Source organism: Balaenoptera borealis (genome assembly GCF_965194805.1).
Source record: "Balaenoptera borealis genome assembly, chromosome: 7".
NCBI classification, from domain to species: Eukaryota; Metazoa; Chordata; class Mammalia; order Artiodactyla; family Balaenopteridae; genus Balaenoptera; species Balaenoptera borealis.
In genome coordinates, this window is record NC_138864.1 from 55,461,046 (window position 1) to 55,475,699 (window position 14,654).

The following is a 14,654-nucleotide window of genomic DNA, read 5'->3' on the forward strand; positions in this document are numbered from 1 at the left end:
ACTAAGATAACTTGGGAAATATAAGAAAATCATTTTGATCAATGTGGGTAGGGCCACACCAATCCTATAAGCCAGGTATCTTATTCTAGAGTCTCTCAATATGTTTACTTTGGATAAAAGAATTCAGGTATATTATTGAAAGATGCATAGAGCAGGATGGCATGCATCTAAGTTAGTGAATAGGATGCTATCTCACATGGAAAGCCCAATCTTCCCTCAGTTTACTTATTTGAATTCAATGTTCTACTAACACCTCTCTCCCTGCTCCCGGTATAAAGGGAGAGGGTCAAGTGATCAAATAGCAATGTTAGAGTCTCGGATCCTAACCCAAAATTATGAGCAACTTCACTGAAGGGAACTCTCAAATAGAAGTGATTGTAGGTCTCCCACCCCGCGTAATTTTGTTCCTTTCACGGCTGGAAGCTAACAGGTGTTGACTATACCTTGCTCTTTCCCGTGCCTGCATTTCCAACGACAAAGACAGAGTGTCGCAAGGCCAACAGCTCCTCAAGCTGGACCACCTGCAGACCAAACAGCCACACACTAGTTTCCTTTAATGAGTTTGTGATTTAAAAAAAAATCTGCCCATTTTCACCCAGTTCTTTCCTTACAACGTGAGCCAGCCCCCACTGACAGCATTATATTCCTGGAAAGTATAGTTGCTCCCAGATCTCTCAACGTAGAGTATGGGGATGAGGATGAAGAAAAACCATTACTCGGTGAGTCAGTGACACAGGCAGAAGTGAAGTACAGAGGTACTTGGTACATGGCAGGGGTTAGTTACAAAAATCAATGACTCTTCATGAAGTGTGACCAGAAGCAGCATACGGCCAACATCATCTACAACTGCCTAATGACTTATATCCTTTGAAATATCTATAACAGATAATCTGTATGTATTTTAACATCCATGTATTCACTACCTCCCAAATGAGTGAGCATATGCACAAGCCTTTGATAACTCAGGTGATATCATACGTTCCTCCCCCATTACAAGCATGTGCTAATGACTTTCTTTCCAACTTTCTCTAAGATGGAGAGAAAAGAGAGCAAAATTAATTTTTGGTGCACATCACCAAGAAGAACCAAGGAGTTTTATAAACTAATGAAAAGTCTGCTTACATTGAAAACCATGACTTACCCTCTCTGTGTTTTCACCTTCTCACAGAATGGGACTAATATTAGAATGCTTTGATGTATATATTAAGAGCATCTTAAGGTCAGTGTAATATGTAAGTTAATGTTTTGGTCGAGTATCACTCAACCACAGTTATTGTCAATACACCTCCCAAGGGCTGCCATGACAAGGAAATGATCCTTTTACTTTGAGGATGAAGCTTTCCTCGGGCTGCAGGCGGAGCTCCACGGTGGACTGCCTGACCATCTGTTCAAAGTGGGGCACTCTCCTCCGGGGCACATCCAGGGCTGGAAACAGGTCACCAACCAGGCCCAAAAACACAGGGATGTCATCAGTCACTATTTTAGGCATATTGAAGTCCCTTAATGCTCTCATGAGTACCTAGAAAGGAAAAGAGAAAACATTTCATAAAAAAGCCAATACAAGGTCTAACAAACACCTAAACAGCTAAAGATGTAATCATGAGATAGACACTGTTCTCTATTAGAATGGCATTCTATCTACAGGGAGGGTCACTGCTTACAAGGTCATATATCAGAACAGCAGAAAGCTCTGCTGATACCATGGATAACCTCAGACTAAAACCAACAAAGAGGCCCTGTTCCTCCCTGGATAATGTTTTGATCTTAAGGAAGGGTCTGAGGTACTTCTCTCTGTAATCTTCAAACTCCAGGATGTAAATTAACCAAGCCCATGAGACTGTTTTGTCCAAAATACTCTAAGAATCTCAGAATGATAAACTCAACCCATTTTTAGTTTGGGTTTTTGTTCTATTTTGGCTGAAAACCAAAGAGGGCTTAGATTTTAAAAGCAGTAACTTGAACATCAGAGTGACTTTTGCAGAAAGAGGTAAATGCATGAAATCTTGACCCAATCATGAATTGTGACTCAGAGGAAGAGAGAGAAAGATTGGAAAAGAGAGGTAGAAAATCACATGATAAATATCCCTTAACATGTAAAGAAACTCACAGGAATAGACCTTTTTCAAAATCTCAAGCCATACTGCATCTTCACACAGGCTGTATATCCATTACTCTCACTACTTGTTTAATAGAGAAAAATGCACGATGTGGGTGCTATTGTTTTTCCCCATGAAGGATAGTGAGTGGAACATTCCCCTAGTAGCTCTAAATAACCAACTAAATATATCATTGGTGTTAGGTGAGCATCCCCTATGTTGCTTTCTTTAAACATATCTCACATCCCATGAAATGGACATACTTTCTTCCATTAGATTATGTCTTCATGGACTTTTTCAGGATTAATATCCCAACTCAATCAGATTTTCTAAATGTTCCTCAGAGAAAATCAAACATTGATTACTAAATTATTTATGATCGCCAAAATACTTTTTGTGGCTGGTATTTCAGAAGCACTTATAAAATCACATTTTCTTTCATATATTCATATCCTTTTACTCAAGAATACTTGTGGTCTTTTATAACATAAGAAATGCCAGTCCTCAAAATATCCTGTATTAAAAATAGATGTGATGCTTTTTAAAAAGTCGTGCTATGTATGACCCACCATCCAGATATATATACTTTTATTTGTACAAAGCCATTTAGCTATTCACTCAACAAAATCATATTAGCATTGCAGTACCTGATCTTCAGGTCTATTTTTATCTCCTCGTTTCAGGGAGCCAGCTACAACCAAGACAGATTTAATAGCACGAAGTCCCCAATCATAATGATCCTAAAATCAAAACACAGATATATTTTTTCAAAAATTTTATGAGGGAATCAGATTCTCATTCCGGAAGTAAAAGCCAAAAGCTAAAAGAAAGGAGTTCAGATAAATATGTGCCTTAATGCTGTAAAATAATATTCTCCTCCCCTCCTTGAAATTGTAAAAACTGTGTCCCTTCAGCGTCCTGCTTCTTTTGCCTGATTCTCCACCTCTGTCAGCAAATCTCTTCTTTCCATAGCGTTTACTTGCAGTATTTGCCCAAGGCTCCATCCGCCTTCCTCCCTCTGTTCTCTCAGTAAGCCTGCCAACTCAGGGCTTCAATTACTCCAGTGTTTTCACTCCCAACCACGAGCACACTCCTCTTGTTCTCCATCGGCAGCCCTGCTATTCCACGCATTCCCAGCCCTGGATCTCTAATTTCCCTCATTACTCTTTTTTTTAATTTTATTTTTAATTTTTATTGGAGTATAGTTGATTTACAATGTTGTGTTAGTTTCAGGTGTACAGCAAAGTGAATCAGTTACACATATACATATATCCACTCTTTTTTAGATTCTTTTCCCGTACAGGTCATTACAGAGTATTGAGTAGAGTTGCCTGTGCTATACAGTAGGTCCTTATTAGTTATCTATTTTATATATAGTAGTGTGTATATGTCAATCCCAATCTCCCAACTGATCCTTCCCCCACCCCTTACCCCCTGGTAATGATATCATATGATACTGCTTATGTGTGGAATCTAAAAAGAGGGTACAAATGAACTTATCTACAAAACAGAAATAGAGTTACAGATGTAGAAAATAATCACTGAACTTTAATAATCCAGTTTTGACTGTATTAAGTGCCAACATCCAGGCTGGAGCATCTGAGTGATTAAGAAGTGGAATCTACAAAAAGGGGTACAAATGAACTTATCTACAAAACATAAACAGAGTCACAGATGTAGAAAACAAACTTATGGTTACCAGGGGGTAAGCGGGGGAGGGAAAAATTGGGAGATTGGGATTGATATATACACACTACTTTATATAAAATAGATAACTAATAAGGACCTACTGTATAGCACAAGGAACTCTACCCAGTACTCTGTAATGGCCTATATGGGAAAGAATCTAAAAAACAGTGGATATTTGTATATGTATGACAGGTTCACTTTGCTGTACACTTGAAACTAACACAACATTATAAATCAACTATACCCCAATAAAAATTTTTTTAAAAAGTTCAGTGATTAAACCAATACCTCTTTGAGACTTCCACATTACCCCTACAAAAGATTCCTTCACAGGCTCCGAGCTCCTGGAGCACAAACCCCATGCTGATTTTTTGCCTTCTAGGTCCTAGCACAGCACACAGCACACACCACAGGGCAGGTGGCTCAAGAAAGATACACTGTATTAGCTGACTGACTGTATGTAACCCACCTTCTCTCCTTTGTCTTCTATCTACAATCCACATAGTAACAACCTTTCTCTCAATGTCTCCCAGCTGTGCGTGTGGGAAAGTCACTTAACCTCTCCAAGCCTTACTACCATTATCTATAAAAAGGTAGATTAAAGTATCCACCCACTTCACAAGGTTGTTGAAGTAAAATGAGTTAATGCTTTGTAAGCAGTGAAGCAACACATATAAATGTATATGCTTTTCAGTACATTAATAGATAATAAAATCAATTTAGTGGGTCTTAACCATCATTTTTGTTGGTACTAAAACAGAACAGAATGGAATGAAAAATACCAGGGTGCACTGCAAATAAGGGTAAGAAGTGTTTAGTGAAGATTTTTGTTTCAGTTGTGCTTGGGTGCGTGTGTGTATGCATGTATGTGTATATGCATGTATGTGTATATTGAGTCTCAACAGAGAGGTATTTTTTTACTGTGGGTCATGGTAAAAATCATTTGAAAGCCACTGATATACAAAGAAGACTAGGGCTTGAAAGGAGGGAAAGAGAGGGGAAAGACGAGGCCAGGGAGATTGGGGAGGGGCTAAGTCATCGTAGTAACACTATTAAAGGAGAGGATGTACAAAAAGACACATACACCCCAATGTTCACTGCAGCACTATTTACAATAGCCAAGTCACGGAAGCAACCCAAAGGTCCATTGACAGACGAATGGATAAAGAAGATATGGTACATACATACAATGGAATACTACTCAGCCATAAAAAAAGAATGGCATAATGCCATTTGCAGCAATATGAATGGACCTACAGATTATCATTCTAAGTGAAGTCAGATAGAGAAAGACAAATATCGCAGGATATCACTTATATGTGCAATCTAAAATATGACACAAATAAACTTATTTATAAAACAGAAATAGACTTACAGACATAGAAAACAAACTTATGGTTACCAAAGGGGAAAAGGAGGTGGAGAGGGATAAATTTAGAGTTTGGGATTAGCAAATACAAACTACCATATATCAAACAGATAAACAGCAAGGTCCTACTGTATAGCACAGGGAACTATATTCAATATCTTGTAATAACCGATAAGGGAAAAGAATATGAAAAAGATTATATATGTATGTGTGTATATATAACAATCACTTTTCTGTACACCAGAAACTAACACAGCATTGTAAATCAACTATACTTCAATTAAAAAAAAAAAAAAAAGATGACTTGGTGACACTCCTAGACATTTAAACAGTGCAAACAACTGCTAACATAATCTTCACCATTTTCATCAGGTTATTCCTTTGGTCAAAAATGTCCACTGATTCTTCTCAAATCCATTCTTACAGCTTAGAAAACTACCAGTGGATTGTGTTCCTAACTCAGCTTTTCTGTCCGGGACAAATTTCTTTCCCCTCATCTCATCTCTGACACTTCTGTTGAGTTGGAGAACCCTTTCCTCATCTACTCTACCCCTCGCACCCTCTCCCTCCTGTAAGTGGTTACAAATGTCCTACAAAGGGTTAGAAAGGACTGGATTTAAATCTTGCTCCTACCACTTATTAGTTGGGAACTTTGGATAGGTTATTTACTCAGTTTCCTCACCTGTAAAATGGAACGAATAAGACCAAATTCATAGTATTTTTGTCAAGATAAAAAGCTAACACATGGTCCCTGTTCAGTAAATGTTGGTTCCTTTCCTCCTTGAAACTATGATAATCTTTTCATCCTCCATTTCCTTCTAATTTTTATTGCATGTAAACTAAATCTCCTACATAGGTTCTTTGAAGTCAGAAATCTAAGTGTCTGCTTCATTTGTTCTGTGTTTACCCCGTTCATCGTTGTCAGCAATAACTATATTACTTGAATACAGTAAATGCTTACTAAATGTTTAAGTATTAGTACTGGGAATGGGGTATGGTTGCAACTCCATGTATCCTGGGTCCAGTAACACTTTTTTCTTCTGATATTTTCCCATTATAAAATTAAAAGGGGCTCATTGAAAAAAATTAAAAGGATATCACAAACAAGAATAAGGAAAAAAAATTTAAAATACTCACAATCTTAGTACCCAGAAACAAATGTTAAAAATCACAATGTATTTTCCAGTCACTTTATATGTATATAAAACACACAGTGTAATATAAAATATATTGAATAAAACACATGCAAATTGTAGATCACATCAACAGCTCGCTGTACTGTTTTTTGCATATAACACTGTCACAAGCATTTTTCCACATTATCAAATTCGATATGTTTTACCCCAGAATGTAAATTCACAGTTGTTAAAATGACAAGATGAATTTGCCTCTCAGATTCCAAATTTCACCCCAACAAAGGGTAATTTAAAATGAGTACATTTGGAAGTACAGGTAACTGAGTGGTTCTTGCTGTGATATTTTAATACTTTCATCCTGGAACAACTGCAAAATAATGTCACCAGGAATTAACAAGAGGTCACCAAAAGAATGAAGTCAAAGGTGACCACAAAGCTAAATTTAAAAACAGTGATGCTGATATAGATGGCATTTTTGTGGCCCACCAGCAGCTTCAATGAAACATCAAGAAGGTAGTGACTGGAGAGTAATGCATTTATTAATTTGCCCATTTCAGAAACAAAGGAAGTGTAGAGCAAAAATAAACACAAACAAAAACGCCAAATCTACCTTCAAATAAAGAATTACCAACAACACGAGAAAATCTTTCATTTAGCATTTCTCAAGGGTTCTTCAGAAAATCAGCTTTCCCTGGCTCTTATGAACACTCCTGCCATCTCTCCCTGGAAAATAATATTCCCACCAGAAAAGGGAGGCCTCATAAAATTCATACCTAATTACAGCAGTGATAATATTTAAAGAAAATCACATAGCCCATTGATAAAAGCTGTATTAAGTATAAATAAAGCCTTCAACTTAAAATGTCTCAAGTTGTTTTTTGTTTTTTTTTTAACAACCTTTATATGTGCTCTACATTATTGGCTCCAAGTTGAAGATGAGGAAATTGAGGCACTTAGGGACTAAAGCCATATCCTTTTTAGCACAAGGAGTATATGATTCTTTTTTTAAATTTTTGAATTTTATTTTATTTATTTTTTTATACAACAGGTTCTTATTAGTCTTATTTTAATTTCAAAAAAAAGAATTGTAAAATACAGATTTTCAAAATTTTGTGGAAAATATAAAATTACTCCTAAATGTCTAACTGTAATTTGAGTGATAAATTACCCAGTGTCCATATTTCAGAAGCTGTTTTAATAGGGTGTAAAAACCCAGAAAAAGTAACATAATACCCCTCACCTGCTTGGACAGCAGCTCCTTGCAGAGCGTGTACAAAGTAATAAACTTGCGGGCTAGTGAGCGTGCATCCACAAAACCTTCAGCAACTAACAGGATTTCACAGATTAGCTCGATGTCAGGGGCCACCATGGCACAGGGTCTACAAAGTAAATATGCAATTTTGTTTTAAAATGTGATAAGGTAATAAGTACAAATTGCTGAAACCAAGTGATTAATGTATACCAGCATTCTAACCATTCTTAAGCAGGTCACAATTACCTCTGTCAATCATAGCTAACGAGACCCTTCACGTCAACTAAAAAATGCCCAGGAGTTACTAGACACATAGAAAAAGGTGGAAAATCTGCAAATGGCAGAAGCACGGGTGTAGGAGTTGAAGGGAAATCTGTGGGTACAATCGGTAAACTTCCATTGTAAGTTGTCACTGCAGAAAGATGAGTGATGTTTTGTGCTAGAGGCCAGCCTTTATCTGTGGCCAGTGCTGTGCTGGTAAACAGTTCAACAACTGGCTCTCCAAAAAATAATGTTTGCTGACTTACATGGAATCAATACCTCCACCATGGCTGATTTCAATCTACCAACATGGAATCACTAAACTTGCAGCTGGCACGAGATGTGAGGTTGTACACCACCATACAGACACAATAGACACAAGTACCCTAAGAGTGTAAGTGTTGATAAACTAATTAGGAAATCATGAGTTTGAATGTTTATCACCTTTTTTTCTAATAGATGTTAATCAAAAGTTTATATAATTTGGTTTTTTATTAGTACCTGTGCTTTACAGCCACCTCACAAGATTCATGAAAAGTTAACCATCAGCTCTTGGGCTTCCCTGGTGGCGCAGGGGTTAAGAATCCACCTGCCAATGCAGGGGACACGGGTTCAAGCCCTGGTCCGGGAAGATCCCACATACTGCGGAGCAACTAAGCCCGTCGCCACAGCTACTGAGCCTGCATGCCTAGAGCCCGTGCTCCACAACTAGAGAAGCCACTGCGATGAGAAGCCCACATACTGCAACGAAGAGTAGCCCCCGCTCGCCGCAACTAGAGAAAGCCCACGTGCAGCAATGAAGACCCAACACAGCCATAAATAAATAAATTAATAAATTTTAAAAATTAAACAACAACAACAATAACAAAAAGTTAACCACCAGCTTTCAAGCTCGTACCAGCCATCTCCAACACTGCCTGTGGCCAGCTTGGTTAGACTTTTAAGCTGAAAATTTATCAAAACATAACTTTCAAATTCCCTTCCTTTTGAAGGGAGACTTCCTAAATGTTCTCGCAGGACAATTACCGTTAAAAGCAACATTTGAAAAACTTCCACTCAACTGAAGTCCAGTGCAAAGAAGAAGCCAGAGTAAATAAGTAAATAAGCCTGTCATTTTAGACTTTTCCAGTAATATTTACCCATCTGTTTTTTGTAAATATTATTACAGTCTACTGCAAGCCTATCTAATTTTTCATCCTAAACATTCCTGAGTCTCTGGATCTATGTTATTGACTGCTTCTACCTAAAGTAGCCCCACATTTTTTCCCCACAGTTTTTTAAGTAAATAGGGGAGGGAAAAGGCTAGCAAATTTACTTAACTGGTACTTCCACTAACACTGACAGCTGATATTCAATGAGTATTCTTCATACCATAAGGGATGCTAAAAGCTTTTCAGGCACTCTCTCACTCAGTTCTCTCAACTCTTTGAGGTGGCTACTCTTCTTATCTGTACTGTATTGAGGTGCAGACTAAGGTTCTGAGCAGTACAAGCACACAGCTGAGGCCACATGGTGGGGGTCATGATATTCTCCAGGCTCAGGCATGCTGCTTCCACTCATGAATACTACTTTCATCACCCACTTGTCCTTCAAACTTTGCTGAGACCAGTCCTGACCCCCATACACAAATGAGTCTGCACTTAGTTAAACCAAATTTATGAAAACTTCACAAAATAATTCCCAATTTTAAGACCCAAATGAAAACATGTATTGATGCAAGATGAACCGTATACAAATGTAAAAGTACTGCAGAGATGGACAATTTTCAAATGAAAATATTCTATAATCATTACATTTATTTCTAGGATAGTTATTCTCTAGAATGTTTTTTTCAAGGAAAATAGACATTATAAAATTGCTATGCTAGAGAGAAAGCTATTTTATGAGGAAAGGAAGATGTTCACTAAAAGGTGCTAGAATAATTGACTATAAGGGAAAAGAATTCTGTTTACTCATTTCATGCTACTTACCAAAATAAGCCCATAACAGATGAAGTACATTTGAAAAGTCATAATATAAAAATTAAAAGAAAATACAAATGAAATATGCTTAAACATCTAGATGGACAAACAAGCAAATTTTAAGCTTATAAGAATTGAAAGACATCACACTAAAAACTACAGAGGTTCTTACATTATATGTGAAGTAGCATATTATTTTGAAGGTAGACCGTGAACAAAGACACATATTGTAAACACGAAAGAACTCTTAAAAAGTAAAACTGATAAGCCTCTAGCTCATCAAGGAAACAAAGGGAGAGAAGACACAAATTACCCTTACCAGACATGGATTTCAGGACATCACCAGAGATAATAAGAGAATATTATGAACAAATTAATGCCAATAAATTCAACAATTTAGATAACATGGAGAAATTCCTTAAATGATGCAAATCATCACAACCAATTGAAGAAAAAAATCTGGAAAATCTCTGTATCTATTAATTTAATTGATCATTAAAAAGATTCCCACAAAGAAAAATCCAAGCCCAAATGGGTGAATGGCTTCACTGATTAATTCTATCAAATATTTAGGGGGTAAATAATACTAATCCTACACAAACTCTGAAGAAAATAGAGAAGGGAACGTTTGTCAGGTCATTCATGGGGTCAGCATTACCCTGATGCCAAAACCAGACGAAGATATGACAAGAAAGGACACTACAGAGCAATGTCCCTCATGACATCAATTTTAAAATCCTCAACAACATAGTACCATATTGAATCCAACAATACATATAAAATAATATCTCCTGACCAAGTGGAGTTTATCCCAGGAATACAACATTGAAGAATTGTTTAGCATTTGAATAATCAATGAGTACAGTTTAGCACATTAACAAAAAGAAGTGGTGGGGGGGGAATCCATACAAAAACTATTAAAAAAAAAAAAAACTTCTAAAAGAAACGTAGTTGAAAAATTTTGTAACCTGGGGAGAGTCAAACATTCTTAAACAGGATGTTTTTAAAAACCATGAAACAAATTGATAAATAATATTTTATTGAATTTAAAACTTTTATCTTTGATGGGCACCATTAAGAAAATGAAAAGGCAAGCCACAAATTGAGAGAAAAATATTTGCAATATGTGTATTTAACAAAGAAACTGTATGCAGAATACAGCACTTCACAAAAGAGAGTATAGGAATAGCCAGTAAGTTACATGTAAAGATGTTCAACATTATTAGCCATAGTGGAAATGCAAGCTAAACCCACAATAACATACCACTACCTATCAGATTCGCTAAAATTAAAAAGACTGACGATACAAATTTTGACAAGAATGTAGAGCAGCTGAAATTTTCATACATTGGTGGTAAGGGTGTAAAATGGTACAACCATCTTGGAAACCAGATTGGCAGCTTCTAATAAAGTCAAACATACATCTGCCACGTGACTTAGCAATTTCATTCATAAATATCTACCCCAAAGAAAACATATATTCACACAAAGACTGTACATGAATGTTCATAGCAGCTTAATTCATAGTAGCCCCAAACTGGAAACAATGCCCATCAACTAGTGAATGGATAAACAAATTGTAGTATGTCTCTCCAATAGAATGTTCATCAGCAACAAAAAGGAACGAACTACTGATATGCTGGACAACTCAGATGAATCCCCAAACCACAATGTTCAAGGGAAGCAGACAACACAAACAGGTACACACAGTAGGGTTTCACTTACAGGAACTCTAGAAAAGACAAATTTAACCTCGAGTCACAGAAAGGACATCAGTGATGTGAGGGCTTAACTTCAAAGAGGCACAAGAGAATGTCCGGGGGTGTCGGAAACATTCCATATCTTGATTGTGGTAGGGTTTTCACCAGCTGGATACTTAAGTGGGTGCATTTTATTACATGAAATTACACCTGACCAAAGTTGATTTAAATCAGAACAGGTTTGGATGCAACAGCACAAGTTCTCTGACAGACTGCTAATAAGCATATAAACTGTCAGAGTACATTTGGAAAGCAGACCATCGATAAAGATTTTAATCATTCACCAAGTAATTCTACATGTAGGAATCTATTCTGGGTAATAACCTGAAATAAGGATAACACTTCATGTGAAGGGATGTTTACAGCCTGCTATTTTATGATCATAAAAAACTGAAAAGAAAAACACAAGCCCTCCATGTCAGACAATAGGGAATGGTTAAGAAAATTATGGATGAGCCATGGGAGAGAACATTTTGGAGCTATAAAAAATGGTATTTCCAAAGAATTTTCAATAATATGACAAACTACTTATGTCAACATATTAAATGAGAACTAAATGAAAATCTAACCTAATATCTTAACCTCATAAAACAGGAATTATAAGAGACTAGATAAAAATACAACAATCACTATTTCTGGGTGGTAAAGTGGTAACTTTTTCTTTATTCGTTTCCATATTTTCCAAATATTCTGTAGTTTGTGAAAATTATATTTATAATAAAAGTACCATTACAAAAGAGCTAGTATTAAATGTTCAAATGTACTATGTAACTTTTACGTAATGATTTTGAGTCCTGGTTTTATATTTCAAAAGAATTAATTTACCATGGTGAAAGTTCTCTCTATAAAGGGATCCCAAAGAAATAATACGGGGTTTTCCACAGAAATTCCCAAGTAAAAACAAATCATTTAACAGTGCAAACCAGAAACGTTAGATGACATGAGTGCTCCAGATGCTAACCGACAAAGCATAACACTTGCCTGAAAAGAGCTTTGAGATTTTCCGGTAATTCGGTTCGACCAGCATATCCTGGGTTCATAGTAATAAATATTCCAACTGATGGCTTCAGTGTGATAGCTTCCCCAAGAAATACAAATCTACCAGAAGAAGAATGTTGATGGAATTAAATGTGTTCAGTGAATATGAATGCACACTGACAAATGCAAACCACTGCAAAATGCAAATTATTATTAGGAAGCTGTTTATGCTGTGTAATTTTCTTTAAAATTCATAAGCATACATATTTTGAAGAATGTTTATGAAAAATACACTCCCTTCCCCGAAAGGAATTACAAGTATGGCAAGTATTCCTTTGTGTTTTAGCATGGCTGCAGTATGCTAGAATATAAAAATGAGGACTTGACTACTTTAACAGTTAATGAAAGGTGATGACATTTTTGCCTTCAACATGGGCTGCAATTTCTTGAACGTGATATGGTACAGATGCAGAATGTCCATGCTAAGAGGAGAAAGGGACTCCTTGTTCTGTTGTTATTTTGTCTATTTGCTCACCCTCCATCCTCCCTTCCCTCCCATTTAGTCAACAAATATCTACTGACCACCACCAATGAGAGGTAGATTAGTGTGGTGCTTGTGACAGCTAGCTCTGGGGCCAGACTGGGAGCATTCAGAGACCAGCTATACCACTTTATGCATATTCCATTCCCTCATCTAATAAAAAAGAAAAAGCGTGGAGGATAATAATATTACCTACCTTATTGGATTACATGAGGATTAAAAGAGATTATGTATATAAATGGCTAAGAGTACAGTGCCTAGGGCATGGTAAATACTCAACAGATGTTAGCTATGACTATGGCTATTGTCATGACTTGAAGGTATTGGAGAAGCAGTGAAGGATTTTCAGAAAGCTTTGAAAGGGCCATGAGCCTGTTGATGGCCAGGGCAATGGAACGGTAAAGGGCTGTAGGAGCCAAACTGAAGGACATGCAGAAGGAAACTTCCAAATGGAGGGAAATCAGACAAATAGAAGGCTTTCTCCTGTTGAGAAAGGGGACGGCTAAAGCGGTTAAGGAGCTGGGCCTCCAACACGGACTAGGGAGGGAAAAGAGACAGCCACGGTTTTTAGGACTAAGAGTTTCTTAGATGCTAGACAATGAAGAGAAGGTGGATTGTGTTTAGTCAAGGTAAGAATGGAGAAATCTTCATTCTCAGAGTATCAGGCTGGGGAAGGCAGACAGGTCTGGCAGGTGGCTAGGGCAGCAGGGTAGCTGAGTGCTCTTCCATTACACAGAGCAGGGACAGCCATAAGCCAGAGGCATGGACCTCAAGGGGGCAGAGCCAGCAAGATGCTGGAAGGCTTTGTGGGTGAGGCACCGTCCCATCTCTTCAATCCTCGAGTGGAAAGAGAATGTAATAAAACTCATGAAATCGTGAAGGAGCCTAGCAGTTTGCACATGGGCTAGCATGACGACGAACAGGTACAAATCACCTACGTGCAGACATGGAGACTGTTGAGAAGCATGGTTGGAAATTTTCAGAAATCCTTGCATTGATCAGTTATCTCAATCTCCGTAAGAAAGGATGGCCTCAAAGGCACCTGGGTTACATCAAATAAGAAGATTTTGACTAAAAGCTAAATCAAAGATGTCTGGGGATCAAAGGCGAAGAATCTAACTTCTGTAACGTGACATTAGATCAGGGGCAGTTAAGGCAGCAGACATCTGGTCACAGGAAACTGGTTTCCCAGAGCCATGTGGTGGAAGGACTGAGAATTTTTCTAGAAGGTAGAAATATCCAGATGTATCTACAATAACTGCAAACTTCTATAATAGGTTCACAGTTTCAAAGGGCTGGATGATCTTCCCCTGATGGGAGACTGACATGTTCTTATGGATAAGACAGCTAGCTGAGCAAAATACCCTAAGAAATGGGAGTCAATGGGTAGGCCAGATACGTGAGATTTCACTGTATACAAAAATGTTACAAAGGAATCCACAACTGGGTATTATAATACTGATTTCTCAAATGAAGCCATCAAACCCTAAGCACTATGTTTTGTCTTTCAGAGTGTGGCACCAAGTTGGGAAGTGATTAGGTTCTGGCTCCATCTGGAAAGGTTTTGGCCCGAATAGCTGGAAGAATGTGAGGGTGTATTCTGCTGGGACA

The 14,654-nt window shown here is 37.4% G+C and overlaps 1 protein-coding gene and 1 long non-coding RNA gene across 4 annotated transcripts in view; one reads left to right on the forward strand and one right to left on the reverse strand.

Moving 5' to 3' along the window:
* The window catches only part of LOC309631856, a 916,236-nt gene that overhangs the window by 336,092 nt on the left and 565,490 nt on the right, over positions 1–14,654 (forward strand). The window lies entirely within an intron of this gene.
* DNAH11 (dynein axonemal heavy chain 11) overlaps positions 1–14,654 on the reverse strand; it is a 318,101-nt gene that overhangs the window by 167,405 nt on the left and 136,042 nt on the right. For all 3 annotated transcript variants that reach the window (XM_082398151.1, XM_082398152.1, XM_082398153.1), the window contains exons 35-39: positions 12,506–12,622; positions 7,531–7,669; positions 2,744–2,836; positions 1,325–1,519; positions 444–521 (exon numbers count right to left, since the gene is read on the reverse strand). In XM_082398151.1, coding sequence (XP_082254277.1) covers positions 444–521; positions 1,325–1,519; positions 2,744–2,836; positions 7,531–7,669; positions 12,506–12,622 — 622 coding nt within the window. The remainder of the gene's footprint in view (positions 1–443; positions 522–1,324; positions 1,520–2,743; positions 2,837–7,530; positions 7,670–12,505; positions 12,623–14,654) is intronic.